We start from the raw sequence: 18,891 nt of genomic DNA on the forward strand, positions 1-18,891 counted from the left end.
CGAGATTTTGCCACTTCCTTCAACTCCCGGTCCCGGAGACTCCAGCCTCCGTGCCCCAGGCAGCAAACAACCCTTGGGGCAGGAACATGAAGAGGGTTTAGCTAGCTCGCCGGCTGGCACAGAAAGCAGGGAGAAAAACACAGAGAGCATCCTCAGGCGGATTCGCACCTTACTGTAACGGCCCCTTCCAAACCCACCCTTGTTCCCGGGTCAACTTTACTCTTTCCTAGAATATAAATTCCTGAAGGGCACCGCATCGCATCCCAGGGCCTAGAATGGTAAGCAGTCTCTCGACATACACCCTTGAACTACTACAAAGAGGAGAATGGACGGGGAAAGGGATGGATGGATGGATGTAAGGAATGGGAGCCACCGCCCGCTCATAAAACAAACACTCCGCGAAACAGGAGGGACTTTAGAAACTCTCGGACTTCTCCTCTGGAGGACACCCCAGTCCCTCACATGCCAGCTCCCGGTACTCAGCCTCCCTGCGCCCTGTTTCCCCCCTCCTGTAAACGGGGTGGAAAGCAGTGGCCACCTCAGAAGTGGCTGCTCAGATAGGTCAATGGGCTTTGAATGCCCAGACGACGGACACTCGACAAATGTGAGCTATTTGTAGAGTCGTTGAGATCAGAGGCAGCAGGTGAGAGAGACCCCGGCCCCGGCTCAGCTACTAGGCAGCCACGTGACCGCGGACAAGCGGCTCAACTTATCTGCAACCAGTTGACTCCTCTGTTTGCAGTGCGAATAAAACCAATGTCACTTTCATGGGGTTCTTAAAGAGCGTAAATGAATCATTTGAAGACGCAGTGCCTAGAACTTTTAGCGTGCCGTTGATGTCGACCGAGTCGCCACGAAACAGAGGAACCACCACGACAGCGATGAAACGCGGCAGCAGTGGACTGTGGAGGGAAACGGGAGGTCGGTAAAGATGGGCACAAAATGTATCTGTGACGGCCAAGCGTAGAGATGCTTCGGAGATGGCGCGTGGAAGACGAAACGCAGTAGGAGAAATGAATTCTGTGATGGTTGACGTTACGCGTGGACCTCACTGGGCCAAGGGGTGCCCAGAAATCCGGTCAGACGTCAGTCTAGGTGTGGCTGAGGGTGAGATTAACGCTTGAACCAGTAGACTGGGTAAAGCCGACTGCCCTCCAAACGTGGGCGGGCTTCGAGGAACCCACCGGAAGCCTGAATAGAACAAAAGGCTGAGCGAGAGAGAATCCGCTCTCTGCCTGATGGTGTCGGAGCCAGGCGGGTCTTCTCCTGACCTGGAATTCGTATCACTGGCTTTCCTGGTTCTCAGGACTTTAGACTACAGATCGTGGAACTGTCCAGCCTCCATAAATAAGCGAGTCAGTTCCTTACAGCTGATATAAAAAACCTTTCAAGAAACTCTCCCAGAATTGAGAAAAAGTTTGAAGATTAAAATAATTGATAAAAAGAAAAAAGAACGGCTAATGTTATTGAATATTTATATGCTAGGTACACAGAAAATATATGGGGGGATTGAATTGTAACAATAGAATTCCAGAGAATGATTAAAAAGCACATGGAAAGGGGCGCCTGGGGGGGCTCAGTCGGTGGAACGTCTGACTCTCGATTCGGCTCAGGTCATGATCCCGGGGTCGTGGGATCGGACCCTGAGTCAGGCTCTGCACTGAGTGTGGAGCCTGCCTAAGACTCTCTCTCTCTCCGTCTGCCCCTCTCCCCCACTCGCACACTGTCTCTCTCTAAAAACAAAAAATACAATTTAAAAAGCACAGGAGAGAAAAATAATCAATTCTCTTAAGTTTAAAAAAGGCCTGAGTTTTTTGGTCTCCCGGTTTCTGCCCTGCATGTGAAAAGCCCAGAAGTCATCACTCGCTCCAAGCACAAGAAAAAGGCTGCACGGACTGAAAATCCACAATTCCTTTTAGAGCCGTCAGAAAACTGAGGTCAGAGGGGAAACAGATGTGCCCCAAACTGGAGAAACAGGACAAGGCAGGAAAACCACAGCTCTCCAGGAGTAGAAGCCGCTGGAGCCGCGATCTGGGAGGAACACAAACCACAACGGACGAACCGCTGGAAACACAGGGCGGGCCAGCGTGGGCGGCAAAGCCTTCTGGGGGCCCAGTCTCAGAGGGACGCCACTGTGTCGTGAGTTTGGCCGCCGGGAGCCCCACCAGTGGGGCCGGGGGGGGGGGGGGGGGCAGACACTTTTCCCATGACTGGAGGCTGCAGCTTTCCTCGGCTCAGGGCCCGGTGGCTCCGTCTTCCAAGCCAGCAGTGCCAGAGGAGCCGAGTCCTTCTCAGGCCGCCATCGGTCTCTCCCCGTCCTGTCTCCCTCTTCCACTTTGAAGGGCCCACTGGGAAAATTTAGGATAAACTTCCTGTTTTAAGGGCAGCAAAGAGGCATCCTCCATTCTACCTACAACCATAATCCTCCCTTGCTGGGCAGCCTAACGTGCTTGCAGGTCCCAGGGAGCAAGACACAGAGGAGTCTGGGAGGCCGTTGTTCTGCCTCCCGTGAAGCAAAAAGAAAATTCAATGTGCTTATGCTCTGTTCTCTCTCTTAGCCGTGGCTGTTTTCCATGACCCAATGTTAAAAGTTTTCTTGCCGAAAAATTATCAGTCTGAAATGTAAGTATTGTCAAAAATTATGGATGGACAGGGGCGCCTGGGGGGCTCCGTCGGTTAAGCGTCCGACTTCGGCTCAGGTCATGATCTCGCGGTCTGTGAGTTCGAGCCCCTCGTCGGGCTCTGTGCTGACGGCTCAGAGCCTGGAGCCTGCTTCTGATTCTGGGTCTCCCTCTCACTCTGCCTCTCCCCCGCTCACACTCTTGTCTCTCTCTCCTTCAAAAATAAACATTAAAAAAAAAAATTATGGATGGACACACTCTGGGTAATTATGAAAACTCATCCGGAAGAGTGGGATTCGAGATTAGTGATCGTTCAACGCCTGCCATTGGCGTTAACAATGCCAGGTGTGGCTGACCTTCGACTTCCGTCTCCAAGTTTCCAGCTAAAAATGCAGTCTTCTGTCTCTGTGAAAGAAGGCAAAGCCAGGGCGGATTCTGGTTTCAGATCCAACTGTCACAACCCACTGCGTCCCCTCCACAGAAGGTGACACAGCACCTGCTTCTGGGAGTGAACAAACCTGGAGACCTCAGTCCGAACTCTGCACGCACCAGAGACGGTCTCCGAGGAAGGGAACCGGGTAAGAGAGACTTACCACACGAGAAAAAACACTTTTGAAATTTCCTTTTTGCCTTTTGAAAGGTATACCATGTACATATATTCTTATTCAAAAAGTATACTAATTTCTGAGACAGAGACAGAGCATGAACAGGGGAGGGTCAGAGAGAGAGAGAGACACAGAATCTGAAACGGGCTCCAGGCTCCGAGTTGTCAGCACAGAGCCCGACGCGGGGCTCGAACTCGCAGACCGCGAGATCATGACCTGAGCCAAAGTCGGTCGCTCAACCGACGGAGCCACCCAGGCGCCCCAAAAAGCGTAATAATTTCTAAAAGAAGATACTATGCAGCCCAGTCTGCTGTGGCGGGTGGTGAAGGTTGAAGGGGTGAAGGTTCTTCACCCCCTTCTTTCAGGTTCTGGTAGAAAAGGGAGGCATCGCCCTTTAGGGGTCCCTTGTCTGGAAATGGTACTTACTGGCCACAGAGGAGCCCCAAGGCTGGAGGCACTAGCACACTCGATGTAAGAGACACAGCGAGAACAAACGCCCGCAGTGCTCACAGGCCACCCCAAGAAGGAAAAAGGGGGGAGACGAGCTGTATCATGTTTACATATTTTGTAAATTGAGTAAAACTGAATGAAAACCAAGAACAAACTGAAAGCAAAGGCCAACTATTATCAAGAGTAATGTAAGAATACTGGTGCATTAACAGCAATGTAAGTCTAAACCCTGCCTATAAAGATAATTTTTTTTAAAAAAGGTAAGATTTGGCTGAGGATGGGGGGGAGGGGTGGGTGGGGAGAGTGAGAAAATAAAAATATCAGTGTTCCAAATAACTATAAGAGAGAAAACAGAATTGAAGCGATGCAAGGCAGGAAAAGGAAATACAAAGGACAAAATACACGAAACAAATGTCAAAAGATCATATAATGTAACAAAGTTGCAAATTAAAGTTTCCTATTAGATTACCAAAAAAAGAAGGAAGAAGGAAGAAGGAAGAAGAAGAAGAAGAATCATCATCATCATCATCATCACCATCATCTGACTGGGTCAAATAACTAAATCTAAACACCTAAAATTAAAACAAGCACACACAAGTTAGAAATTTTGCCAACGCATCTGAAAAGAAAACGACAGTGGCAACGTTAGTAACAAAATACATTCCAGGGTGAAAAAGGAACAGAAGTCATTTCATGCTCACAACAGACACAGTTGACATGAATATGAATCACACGGCTCCCAGATGCGTACAGAGTTACAAATGCAGGAAAACTTAAAAAGACATAAACCGTAATAGACTTGAACCTATTCATTCACCTGTCCCACTTGGGGGTTCGTTAGTTGAAAGGGACTTTAGCAACTTGTAACAGGAAGGCAGGCCTATCAGGAGCCCCAGAACGGACAGAAGCCAGGGCCCCTCGTGGGCGGACACGTTGCAGGTGCCCGGACTGATCACCTACAAAGGCCAGGCCCGTCCGCCAACAGGACGTTGGTCGGCAGTGGCCTGAGGCTCTCCAGCGCGCAGGCTCCGTACAAGTTCAAGTCTGCTCCCCCGCAGCTCCCGAGCCAGCCCCGGCTGCAGTAGTGAACGCTAAAGTCACCCAAGCACAGGGGGCTGGTCACGTCCCTTCAGGCTGCGTCCCTTCAGACGTCCCTTCACGTCCCTTCGTGGTTCAGGCAGAACCACGCTCCAGGCAGGGGCCCGGACAGCCCCGTCGATCCCTCCCCACACACATCTAGGTGTCCAAGCCCCTAGGGTGAACTTTGTATTCTCCGACCCAGATGCCACGTGAGTGACAACAAAAACAAGATTTAACTACGCCCATTCGTGATATATTGAATATTCACGTAACAAGGGTCCAGACTATCGACGCGTCCCTGGAGCTAGCTTGTTCAACTTCAACAAATTTGGAAGACCTACAAGATCAGCGCATTTTCTGATAAACCTGTGCATTGTGAGCTACATCATAAAACAGGTGCATCTGACTTTAAAACATGGGAGAAGTAGGAAGAAAATAGACATTTTAAAAGATGAATGCATTTCAAAAGATTTAAAAATAAAGGATGAACACAACTCACCATCTCCTTTCCTTAACCAACTGAATATGATAACATGCCAAACATTTCCAAAAATCAACCCCCAAAAACTAACACTTGAAGAGATTTCTCATCTTAAAGAACCGGGGAAAGTCGTAAGTAATGAAAAACACGGTCCAGCCATGGTCAAGTACGTGGCTGACAGCTGTAAGAAAACATTTAAACACGGTCTCATGCATTTAGTCCAAGTGGATATTTTCTTATTTCCCCGACCACCATTTGTCAAATAAACTGCAGAAACTATAAAGCTAAAGGATAAACACTTCAAATAAGAATTCATACTCCAAGGAAGTAAGAATCTTTCAACTTTTATTTCTAGGATACATTCATCGGGAACCTTTTTGTTGCTTTACAATTTTCCCCCTAAGAGAAATGAATACAATAAAAATATAATCCAACTACCAGCAATGTCTGTAACCAGAAAAGAATCTAAAATCTCTGGTGTGATAATATAGGATTTTTTTTAAAAAATATAAACTTCATACCAGAAATAAAGCCTGAATATTCTCTTTTTCTTTAAAAATATAATTTTTCCTTCTTAGCTCGTCCATGTAAACCTTATAATCAACCATTTAATTCTAAAGTCTATTTTTAAACTAGTCATTGTAACACTACAGCATTTTTTTTTTCCTACTTTGTATCCTGTTCTGTGCTGTGAATCAACTAATAGTTGCAGAAGTGTTTAAAAGAGAGAGAGATGCCACTAGGCTGTAGCAAGATTCTTCAAGATGTATCGATCATTAAAAGAAAAAACAAAAACCCATTGGCAAACTGAAACCTACCTAATAAATTGCATTTCATCATGTCTGTGAAATCAGAAGATGTGTATGAAGCGCTTTTGCAAACTCTCTAAAGCTCTAAGGAGAAACATTTTTTAAATGTTTTGACCAGAAAGGCTGCTGACTGGGGATAAAACGGCGTGAAGGTTCTGTGAAATCTTTTTTTAACTACTTACATTTAGGGAGGGAGAGACTGTTAAGTTGCAAACAAGTTGGGGGTACGGGGACAGGAATATCTCACAAAGACGGACTGATTTGCAGTGACCTGTGTTTTGTCTCAACGGAGAATAAAGACCAGGACTTCACAGCAGACTGAGAAGTCAAGCCGTCCGTCTCCAACTGGGAACAAGAAATAGGCGAAGTGAGGCTTTTCCCCCCACGGCCGACTAGCTCCGCCATGCGGTCAGTCCATTTAAAAACAGTATTCCAAACCCGAACGTAAATGGTCTGGGAATGGTTTCTTTAGTTTAGGAAAATCATCAGAAAGCCTAATTAAAAAGAGGTAACAAGATCTCTGAACCAGAGGCACACTTGCAACTACAATCGAACAGCACCGTCCGTAACGACTTTTTAGGGTATTTTTGTGGGCTACAGGTAAGAAACTGATTGAGCAAAGGACAAAAACGTTTGGTAACAAAGCTCATGCCAGCGAGGGCTTCCTTGTTTGCTAGAAGGTGAAACAGATGGGAGGAGAAACTTCTTTCCATGAGCCACCCTACTGAAATCAGAAGGGCTATGGAGACTAACCCAGCAAGGAAAGGCTGCAGAAATTTGGTCATCTGTACCCATCCACAGGTGACCAAAAGAAACTGTCCTCAATTACCCGAAGAATGAGTGATCTGACGGGAGGGAATGGGGCCGGGTTACTGCATAAAAAAAGGCTTTGAGCAACTCGGGCAGGCTGCAAGAGGCTGCCACTTGGGGCTGTGGAGCCTCCTTTCCAGAAGTTTCTGAAAGATCTTCCCGTGGCTCTCTGGGAGCTGGCCTATTTAGCACATGGAACCGGCTAAGGGGCCTTATAACCTCTTCTGGCCCTGATGCACTTCCTCTTTTCTCAGTGACTTCTTTCCCCAAGAGAATATTCAGGCCAATTCATTTTTGTTTCTTTCTGCATGAGTAAGAATAGTAAACTAGCAATTTGGAAAACGCTTAATTCCCACTGAGTGTCTCACGTCAGCATATGCCACCTTGAAAAACAGTAAGAATGCAGAACTTGAATGCCTTTTACATAAGAGTCAAACAAGCCTAGGTCATACTTTGATGGTTCCACATTAATAAAATTTAGCTATGGTACGTAAAAAAAACTACTTTTGCCAAGGTTTTAACTACTGCACTTTAAACCAATTTCAATACTCCACGGAAAGGTCATTTATATTAAAGTAACACGCCTTTATGTTTTCTACGTACAACAAAGTGATATTTTTTAAATGTACATATATTTTTAAACCAATGCACTCCCTTTTACAATCATACCTTCAGTCCAACATTTAAAACATAAACCCAAACTGTCGATGAAAATATAACAGTGGCCCAAATGACAGCATCATTTCAATGAAAACAGTAACGCCAGAAAAGGTGAGCATTAAAACTTAGAAAATAAACATCAACAGACTCACTGGAAATCTGCTCACACGCCTGATGTGTTCAGAAATGAACCTCACACAGAACAGTCCCCGCTACTCAACAACCCCTTCCTTTCTCATTTACTCACTCCATGATGCATGTCTCACTACTTTTACTGAGGTTTATACAGTGATTAGTTATCCTAACAGCAGAGACTAGTATTAAATATTCATGCCTATTCAGAATTGGCATATGTTCCCAGCAATTGTTTAGTATGCTCCCTGAATTATAAAATAGTCTAATCTTTTAGGAGCATAAAAACCAAAGGGCTTAGATCTATTCGTATACATTGTGCATTAAATGTTACTAAGTTAAGACAGTAAGGTGGAAAAAAGGAACAGAAGGGGTACAGTAAGCTTTCTTTAAACAATCCCATTACATTAGACAGTCCTGTCAATGATATGTATTTATTTTAACCAGGTTATGGGAAAAAAAGGGAAAGAACTATTACCAGAATTTGTATCAATTTCTTGGAGAAGCTAATAAAACTTTAAATACACATATTTATTTGAAGAATCTTTGGTAGCAATTGTGTTTCTTCCACATTATAGGACTTTTCAAAATAAATGCCAAAATTAACATACTAATCAGCATATGAAAGATAAATTACGGTACTGTTTTTTTGGTTTTCCTATAAACCTGACTATTAACTTGAACTAATCATGCACTTAAACACAGTTATCTGTTTAACTTACGTACATATAAAATGAGAGACTAACACCAGAAAGAAATTAGACAGTAATGAGAATCAATGACAAAACATAACAATGACAACTGTTCTCAAGTAATTTATTTTTAAATTATAAGATTTACAATACTTTGATTATGCAAAATAGTGTAATGGAAATTAAACCAAACTGACAAACCAAAAGAGAAAGAAAACGGAGCTTTCTTGAATATCAGTACTTAAACCATCATTGTAAGTATCTGACGTCCCAACCATGTCTTATGCAGACAGAAGTATAATAGTTTCAAACGTTTCACTCACTTGTGGGTTTAACTTCTCATTTTTCAACTTTGATGAACTGAAATGTAACTTATTTCAAATTCTATTATACCTGTTATAGTGTTTACACTGCAACCGCAGCATCTCTCGGTGTGCGATCGAGTGTGGAACCCCTGGGGCACAGTCTCAGCTCGCAGCCACGGACAGAAACTGCACACCGCGTTCAGCACGACAGAGGACGTTACAGTAACCAGAGCACAGAGTTTAGTATGCTTATTGCAGGGCTGGTGTTTCCTTCCCTTTGAACTGAACCAGTCGAGCTTCTGGGCTGGCATGTTACTGCTGTGGGTAGTAAGACTGCTGCGGGGGCTGAGGGAAGGGGTATGAAGGCTGCGGGGGCCCTGGGTATGGAGCCTGTCCGGGGCTCTGGTGATACACTGGCGGGTACGGCATACTATACTGACCGTATGCGTAAGGATTATAGCCCATGGGCATGGGCATGTGGCAATACCTGATGGAAAGAAAACAAACAAAAAAATGGGTTGGTAAATCACACACTAGAAAATGAGACGTGTAATAATTACTCGAAACCAAGGTTTTTCAAGAAAGTCATTTTTCTCTATTTCTCAGTCTAGTAGAAGACAGTGGAAAGAAAAAGCAGCAGTTTCAAGGTTAACATCCCGTTAATAATTGAGATGGAAGAATATCAGGTGCTTACTACCATCCAGAAAATAACAGTTGACAGAAATAAGCCGAAATATTCAACTGTTAGCAAAGAATAAAAATGGAGACCCTTCATTTTAACGTGACAGTCTAAGTACATTCCTAACTCACAAGATTCAATATTCACTGTAATGTACATAAGTTTACTGTTTACAGAAGTTTTTTTTAATGTTTATTAATTTGTGAGGCGTGGGGGAGGAGCAGAGGGGGGGGACAGAGGGTCTGACAGCAGCAAGCCCGACGCGGGGCTCAAACTCACAAACCATGAGATCGTGACCTCGGCCGAAGTCGGACGCTTAACCGACTGAGCCACCCGGGCGCCCCTGTTTACAAAGTTTCAATATTTAGAAGACAGAATGTACTTACTAACAAGTAAAGTTTGGAGCACATCTTAGGAGGTAGTCAAGGGTCTGGACTTTTAAGATTAAAAACTTATCACACAGAAAGTCGTTCTTTAAGAAAGCACACGCCAAAATTAGAGTCGTGTTAAACAGTGTGTCAGAATGGCAATTCCTCAAAGTACGGGTGCGTGAACAAGGCCTATCGGTCTTGCCACGCTCAGCTCCGGAAAGGCGCCTCTCCGTTCATCGCCAAAATAAGGACAACCAAGGAAACACAGTCTGCGTTCCGTACAGAAGAGGCGGATTTCCTGTGAAGCCAGCATGTGAAAACTAGAAACGTCAACAAGCCTGGGAAAGGGCCGTTCAATTACTCACATAAGTGAGTCTGACATTAGTTCCATTTCTGCGTAAGCTGACAATGGAGCTCGCTCGTTCATGACGCCTCCATTCGGAGAAGGGGGGACTGTTTCTCAAAGGTTAACCAGAGCTAGAAACCTCAGCCCATTCATCCAGTTTCAGCCTTACCCGGGATATCCTGGATAGGTGGGGTAGGGGGGTCCCTGGGCCTGTGGAGGGGGCGCTGCTGAGCCAGGAGTGGGTGCCGGTGCCGGTGGAGCAGTGCCCGTCCCCGCGGGAGCCGGAGCCGGAGCCGGAGCGGGAGCGGGAGCGGGAGCGGGAGGAGCTCGATTTGCTGGAAGCACAGGCGGTGGAGGCCGGGCCGGGGGCTGGGGCTTGGCGGGCTGTAAGAGAGTCGGCACTGACTGCAACATGGCTCACGTTTCCGTCAAATTACCGTCGTTAAAATAACGGAGCGCATATGAGAAGCTCTAGAATCCACCCAAGTGTATTTCTAATTCCCATTCTTAAATGTTGACTGAATACTCTAGAAACGTATCACAGCGGAGGAATGATTCTCCAACCTGTTAACACTCCACAGCCACTGCCCTGTTGCTGAGGCCTAATATTTAGCCACTTACTGCCCATTACTGCTCCCATCCGTGGTTAGACATTTGAGACGGGAGGAAGGAGCAAGTCGGGCACAGACAGGTCATCACTGGAATCTCCCCCTGGCCACGAGATTCTTTATGTGCATATTTTCAAACACCAGACAACTTAAAAGACTAGTACAATAAACGATCGCGTATTTATCAGTTAAAATTCAATAATTACTGAAATGTGACCATATTCACTGTATCTGTAGCTGTACCCATACATTTATGTATCGACATATTTGCGGAACCATTTGAAAGGAAGTTGCAAACTTCAGGACACCAGCCCTAAAGACTGCAGCACACTAAGCCCTAATAATCACATACCATTTCATCCTAAGGAAGTGAGTAATTATTTCCTAATACCATCGAGTATCCATGCCACATTCAAGATTCTCTATCACAAAAGAAAGCTCTCAAAGAAGAGGTTCCATGAACCAAGATCCAACCGAGGTTCACGTATTGCAGGATTATTATGAATCTTTCCCTCTCATTGAAAACAGAATGCCTCACATCTATGTGTTTTTTCTCTCCATGACATTCACTTTTAGAAAAGACAAAGCCAAGGGTCTCCTAGAATGTCCCAGTTCTAGATTTGTCCGACTGTTTCCTAATGGCACAATTTAACTTCTTGTTTTATCACTGTACTTGCGATAAACCGAAAGGTGGTTCTAAAGACTTGATGAGATTCAAGTTAAATGTTTTCTGGCAAGAATTTGCAAGTGATGCTGTATTGTTTATACCGCAGAACATGAGAAGGTTGGTCACCTCATGAAAACTGGTGCCCACCAGATCTCTACAATGTCAAGGGTGTTTTCTCCTTTACGGCAAGCAGGCAAGCAGTCACGAATGCAAAAGGCCCATTTAAAAAACAAGGTTGCTTACTGACCAGCATGGTTCTCGGCGCGGGTGTTGGCACAGCGGGAGCATGGCCCCCTGCGGGAGAAGACTGATAGGCAGGCGTAGGGATTGAAGGAGCACTGGGTTCCCTGGCAATGCTTTGCTGCAGATCCCTTAAAGACAAAGGTGTTAGGAATTAACACAATTCAAAAAAACCGCACATCTGAAATGCCAGGTCTTTAAAATCTTTCTTCTCTGCGTGTATGAAACATGGAAAACAGACTCAAAACAATGACGGTATTTTAAAATACACTACACTTCTGCTCTTGACTAGAACGAACTTGAATCTTTTTTCCTACGATTTTCCCTCCTAAGAGGAAAGGTAAACTTTTTCTGAGGTCACAGTTACAGCTGGAGTAAGGAACATGTCAAACTGGGCGGGCGGACGGCCCTAAAAGACCGCCCACTCTCTGGCAACAAGCCATCCCCTGGCTGGGCCACTCCTAACACAGCAGCGTCTCTAGAAGTTTTCAGAAGACCAACTGCTCGCAATCTGCCAGCTGTGTCACACGGGCGCTTCATCACTGCATCATACCGGCGTTTCCAGAAAACGAAGAAAGCCAACCCATTCAAACCACGATGCAAATTTCTTAATAAAAACTTTCTGAAATTATTCAAAGAAATGCAGCACTGAGCTGTTTTATGTTAAAAGATACCTCATAATCTGTAATTAAGGTAAATGCAGGATAGATTGTTGAAAGGACCATTAAAACAGAATTAAAACTTAGCAAAATTGGAATCCATCCCCAAATCTCACTAACCAAAACCCTAAGGTAAAATGCACTCTATGAAACAACATGATATTGATCAACATCCCCCCAGCACTGATTCCTACACACATGAAGGAAATACAATATGTCCCAAAGCGTGAACAACAGCATCTATTGTCCTGATATAACAATTAACTGCAACCCCGGAGTCCCCCAGACCATACTTTCACTCTTACAAAGGGTCCCAGTTGGAAATTAGTCACTCCCCATATTAAGAAAGTTAATACATTCATCAAGGAACCAAAAATACTTCTTAATGTTTGTAAGCTTAATAAATGTTACAACACAAACTAGAAGATTTTAATCAATATTAAAATTTTGAAATTTTTGAAACATTTTGTTATGTAGCTCATATATGTACTAAATATACTTAATATTTAATATTTTGTTTTCTTATTTATGTAGTTACAGTTAGATATTGGAGTACACCACAAATATAGTATCTAACGTATGTAATTATAAAGCCTTAACATAATACTTTTATTTTCCTTTGACAAACGCCAGAGATGGTCACAATAAATAACACACAAGACAAATAAGAATGTCCTAGCTACTCACTAATTGTATAATTCAAAGCTATTAAATCATGAGACTAATAACATAACAAAGCAAGGATACATGAACTAAAATCCCACCAGTGTTTCAATGCCAACAACTACCATTACTAACATCAGTTTCAAATCACTAGTATAAAGGCAGAGATCACAGTAAAATATTTATTCTTTCTGCACACTTATGAGAGGACACACTAGTCATCAGGAAAATGAAAATTAAAACCACAATGAAATAACTAGATACCCACCAGAGTAGCTGGTGGCAAACTCTCAGACATTGCTAGTGGAATACAAATAAGTACAACCACTTTGGAAAACTATCAACGTCAACTAAAGCTCAATACACACACACCTTCCGACCCAGCAATGCCACTCTCAGATATACCCCCAGCAGCACCGCACACATCTGCTCCCCAAAAGCATGATCTAGAGCTGCCCAGGTGGCCATCGAACACCCGAAATGTGCCTAGTATGAACTGAGAAGGGCTGGGAATGGAAACTACACACCAAATCGCTAAGACTCAGTGTGGACAAAAAGTAAAACATCCCATACATGATTTGCATGATTATGTGTTTAAATTGTAACACTTTGGATACACTAGGGGAAGTAAAATATATTTTTGAAATTAACTTCATGTTTACTTTTTAAAACATGGCCGCTAGAAACTGTAAGTTGTAGGGGCGCCTGGGTGGCTCAGTCGGTTAAGCGGCCGACTTCGGCTCAGGTCATGATCTTGCGTGATCTCGTGTGATCTCGCGTGATCTCGCGTGAGTTCGGGCCCCGCGTCGGGCTCTATGCTGACGGCTCAGAGCCTGGAGCCTGTTTCGGATTCTGGGTCCCCCTCTCTCTCTCTGCTCCTCCCCCGTTCTTGCTCTGTCTCCATCTCAAAAATAAATAAACATTAAAAAAAAAAAAAAAAGAAACCATAAGTTGTGCGTGGCTGACACTACTTTTGCCATAGAGACGAAGCTCGCTTTATGTCACCAGCCCTGCACATCTGGTTTGTTTCCATTCTTTGCTTCCAGCAAAACCGGAGAGTCAGGTTTTCGAACGCTCACGCTCACTGTTCGCAACACAGTGGCCAAAACCACACGCTACTCAAATACTCGGCAACAGCGGACTATACACACAGCTTCCAGCATATTCACACACTGAAAGCTGCACAAATATGAAAATTAAAGACCTATAACCACACACAACCGTATGGATGAGTCTGACGGTGCCGACTGTAACCAGTCACAGAACAGCACATGCGATCCCACTGAGTCCAGCACGAAACAGGAGAAGCCGGTCAATCCTCGCACAGAAAGGACGGTGGTCGCCTTGGCAAGGTGAGTAATGACTGGGGAGACACAGGGACGATGCTTCTGGGGTGCTGAGAATGTTCTGTGAACTGACCTAAGTGCTCGATACGTGGAATTTTCAGTTTGTAAAATTCAGTAAGAATTACGTGGACTTTTCTTATGTTTTTATTTTATAGTCAATAAACATGTTTCAAGGAATTTAGGCCCTCAGTATTAAGAGTGATTTTAACAAAATAAACCCTTGGATTTTTAAAAGCTAATGTTATATCTATTTGGTCTACTTTTCCATTCTTCATTTACTTTTTAATCACTGAGATAAAACCACGTGACAAGTTGATGACTATTCTGTTTATAGTACAAATATAGAAATATACATGCAAATAGTAACAAACCTAATTTTCTCTTTTAAGTTTATGTATTTATTTTGAAAGAGAGAGAGAGAGACAAGGGGAGAGGGACAGAGAGAGAGACAGAGACAGAGAGAGAGAGAGAGAGAGAGAGAGAGAGAGAGGGAATCCCAAGTAGGCTCCACGTTGTCAGCACAGAGCCCGACGTGGGGTGCAATTCCACAAACCATGAAATCATGGCCTGAGCCAAGATCAAGAGTTAGACACTTAACTGACTGAGCCACCCAGGCACCCCACAAACCTAATTCTCAACCTAGAGATTTGAAATAGGAAATATTTGAAAATGAGAATAAATATCCCCAAATTTCTTCCTAAGCCATGAACTTCTATTATACTACACAATTCTAAAAATAGTGATGTTAGCCCATTTTACACTGAAGGTTTAAGTGGAGAAACTGAGAGTGCAACTAGAAAGTAAATTATCATGGACAAAAAATTATTTCAAGCAGGGGTTGGCAAAATTTTTTGTGTAAAGAGCCAAATAGTAAATATTCTAGGCTTTGCAGGACACAGGGTCTCTGTCACAAATAATTAGTAATACTCTGTTAGTGCAAAGTCAGACACAGACAATACACAACTTAGAAAGATAAGCAGCAGACTCAACCTGGGTGCTGCAGTTTGCCAACTTAAACTTAGAAACCTTTGTTTGGCTCTTTCTGGGTCCTGAGCTACAGATTTTAAGGGTTCTACACAGTCACCTCAATGGCTGCTGCTTGGATGAAGGGAAGAAAAGAGGGGCAAAAAGGTCCTGTTCCAAGCCCCCCACCCTGCTCACATCTGAGCCGGATCCATTGTTATCTGTTTTACAAACTGGGCTTCTCTGTAACACTAAGCTTGAGCAAAGGGTTCTGCAGTTTAAAAAAAAAAAAAAAAAAAAAGGAGGCAGTGAGGAATGAATCTGATAATTTAGCTGTACAGTCTGAAAAATAAAAATCAGACTACTTGAATGTGGCTATAAAAACATATGAAGTCCCATTAATTATTAAGATTACTTTCATATAATTTTCTGAACAGGTACTGTGCTGTTCACTTGACTCACAATAAAAAGGGAGTCGAAGGCCCCCGTCTGCAGGCTCCCTCCCTACCCCTCACACCCCAGAGGCACACTACTCTGGGTCATGAACCTTCCAGAGCTTCCTGACACATAAACAAACCAACTCGCATGTAGATTTCATTTTCTCCCTTTTTATACAAAAAAGCGTACTTCACACTGTTCTGTATCTATTTTCTTTACTGTATTTATCTTCAAGGTCTCTCCATATCAAAAAATAGAAAACCTCTTTTTTTTCAAATAGCTGATCTTTTATCTAAAAAAAAAAAAAAAAAAACCTGCACAGATGTAACTTTATTTATTTCACCAGTCCTGGACGTCTGATTTGTTTCTATTCTTTTACTGCTACCAGCAACTCAGAAATGAGTTAGTTTATAAATGTGTCGTTTCTAGCATATGCTAACACATACTCAGAATAAATTCTCAAAACCAGACTAGCTGGATTAAGGATGTACGGATTCGTCATCCAGACCTTCAGAGCAGAACCGCCCCCACACAAGGATGCACCCACACACATTCATAGCCGTGGATGAGACCTGTTCCCCTACATACGCCAACAAGGCATGTTCTCAAACTTCCAGATTTTTGCCCTTCTGAGAAATGTCATTCTGGAGTAGTTGTAATTTGTACTTACATTATACTGAATGAGGGCAGGTTTTTGTTGTTTTCTGTTTTCTTAAGTAAGCTATAGGCACAACGAGGGGCTCAAACTCACGACCTCAAGATTAAGAGCTGCGTGCTTTACCCACCGAGCCGGCAAGGCACCCCAGAAAGGTATTTTTTCATACGCTTAAGAACCAACCACTTACATTTCCTCATACGCAAAATCTCTGTTTACAGCCTTTGCCAACTTTTCCTAGTAGGTTTTTCTCCTCCTCAGTAATATCTAAGAGTTCTTCATAAATTAATTTTTTTAATGTTTATTTCTTTTTGAGAGAGAAAGAGCGGGGCGGGGGGGGGGGGGGGCAGAGAGGGAGACACAGAATCCAAAGCAGGCTCCAGGCTCCGAGCTGTCAGCGCACAGCCTGATGCGGGGCTTGAACTCATGGACCCTGAGCTCAGGCCCTGAACCAAAGTGGGCCGCTTAACCAACTGAGCCACTCAGGCGCCCCTCTTGATAAATTAATAAATTTGCTTTTTGCCTTTGTGAGGTTTCAAATATTTTCCCCCCAACTTATTACATAATAACTCTGCTTTATGTTATGATGCACTTATCTTTTTAAAATGGCTTCTAGATTTAAGTCAGAATAAGAAATACTCTTCCCTTTTCAGCTCTATCAAGGAATTCTCTCATATTCTCTCATATTACATGAAATGTAAACTTTACATTTCCTTTTACACATTTCAAGTTTGATCCACTTGAAATTTATTCTGGTATAAAAATAACTTTTGTTTTCTAAATGGCTAGGTGGCTAACTTCTTCTGATTGGCTTAGGATCTTTTTTACATTAAATTCACAATGTATTTGAATTTATTTCTATTTTGCCTTTGGTCTGTCTAATCATGTACCAGGACCACTATGTTTTAATTAGACACAATAATACATATTTCAGTGTCTGGTAGAATTGTTTTCCATTACTATTTTTATTTTTTCCTGGCTAATAATTGGACAGTTTTTCTAGATGAGCGTTAGGATCAACTCATCTAGTCGTAAATGAAAATCTATGTATTTATTTTAAATCAAATTATGTTGAATGCTTAAGAACTGATTTCTTTGGGCATCATCTTACCCAAAAACATGACACATCTTTCAAATTCCAGTCCCCTTTTGTCCCCTTCAACAGTGTTTTGTACATACTGGTCTCATACACAACAAACTTATTCTGATGTAGTTTATCTTTTCTGCTGCTATTGTAAGTAGGGTCTTTCCTCCATTATATTTCCTATATGAGTATTTATATGAAAGCTACTGATTTCTACAAATCTTTACGATCAATTGTCTTCAGTAAAGATTCTTCTCTTGTTTGCTGAGTTTGGGGGCTGATTCTCTTGGGTTTTCAAGTTGTACGATCATAAAGTCTAAAGTAGTGAAAATTTTACCTCCTCCTTTTCAGTGTTTATCTTTCTAATTTTATTCTATTGTCTAATTGTGCTGGTTCGTACTGCCAAAATAGTATTAAATAATAGGGTGGACGGTGCTCATTTTGTCCTTGCTTTTAGAAGGAATGTTTACATTGTTTCTCCATTACCATGATGCTGAGTTCTGTGCAGATATAAACAAGAGTGTGTGTGTGTGTCTCTCTCTCTCCATACACACACACACACACTCCTATTTTACTGTGTGTGTGTCTCTCTCTCTCCATACACACACACACACACACACACACACACACACACACACACTCCTATTTTACTGAATACCAGAACAGCTTTTTTCTCAATTGCTTTTCCTCACCCACGAAGAGAATCTTTTTCTCCTTAATATAAAAATACGGAACCAATCACTACATTACTGGAATAATGTAATCCTGCTTGATTACATCCCGCTTGATCACGGCTCTTTTTCTAAGATACTGGTGGGTATCAATGGTAAGTATTTTATTTAGGACTTCTGCATCCATAACCATAAATAAAACTGGGCTGAAGATTGTTTCGGTCTTAATCTTTGTCAGATTTTCTTATCAATAACACTAATTTGGAGGGCTCTTTTGTTTTTGTTTTTTTTAAACCTCTGAAACCATTAAAAAGCACTCTAAGGGCGCCTGAGTGGCTCAGTCAGTTAAGCGTCCAACTTCGGCTCAGGTCACGATCTCACAGTTCGTGAGTTCGAGCCCTGCATCGGGCTCTGTGCTGACAGCTCAGAGCCTAGAGCCTGCCTCTGATTCTGGGTCTCCCTCTCTCTCTGCCCCTCCCCTGCTTGCGCTCTGTCCCTCTCTCCCAAAAACAAACATTAAAACAAATTTTTTTAATAAAAATAAAAGGCATTTTAGTTATTTGCTTTTTAAAGGTTTAGTAGAAAAACTAAAAACAACACTGCTCTTTCTTGGGGGGCGGGGGTGGGTGGTGCAGGGAGGTAGCTCTTAGCAAGTTCTCCAACAGCTTCTATGAAAAACAGTTTAAATATGGACGGGGGTGAATGATGATGGTCAGGCTGGCTGCAGGGCTCAAGACAGACTCAGGAGCAGAACAGTCTGAGTTCTCCTGGTGTATCACCAACGAATGTACGGTTCCGTGTAAGCCCCCGCAAGGCAGTTTCACCGGGTATCAGACCCCTGGCTCATACCTGCCTT

At 43.2% G+C, this 18,891-nt stretch overlaps 1 protein-coding gene and 1 long non-coding RNA gene across 3 annotated transcripts in view; both read right to left on the reverse strand.

The window, feature by feature from the left end:
- Positions 1-5,565: 5,565 nt before the first annotated feature.
- Positions 5,566-18,891, reverse strand: part of PDCD6IP (programmed cell death 6 interacting protein) — a 75,235-nt gene continuing 61,909 nt past the window's right edge. For both annotated transcript variants that reach the window (XM_027040578.2, XM_027040577.2), the window contains exons 16-18: positions 11,564-11,687; positions 10,211-10,425; positions 5,566-9,132 (exon numbers count right to left, since the gene is read on the reverse strand). In XM_027040578.2, coding sequence (XP_026896379.1) covers positions 8,958-9,132; positions 10,211-10,425; positions 11,564-11,687 — 514 coding nt within the window. In that variant the 3' untranslated portion in view covers positions 5,566-8,957. The remainder of the gene's footprint in view (positions 9,133-10,210; positions 10,426-11,563; positions 11,688-18,891) is intronic.
- LOC128315344 (uncharacterized) lies at positions 17,556-18,116 on the reverse strand. Its single transcript, XR_008298099.1, has 2 exons — positions 17,967-18,116; positions 17,556-17,930 (listed from the first exon to the last, which is right to left on the reverse strand). It is a non-coding gene; the product is annotated as an uncharacterized LOC128315344 (long non-coding RNA).

The sequence above is a fragment of the Acinonyx jubatus genome, chromosome C2 (genome assembly GCF_027475565.1).
Source record: "Acinonyx jubatus isolate Ajub_Pintada_27869175 chromosome C2, VMU_Ajub_asm_v1.0, whole genome shotgun sequence".
In the NCBI taxonomy this organism is placed as follows: Eukaryota; Metazoa; Chordata; class Mammalia; order Carnivora; family Felidae; genus Acinonyx; species Acinonyx jubatus.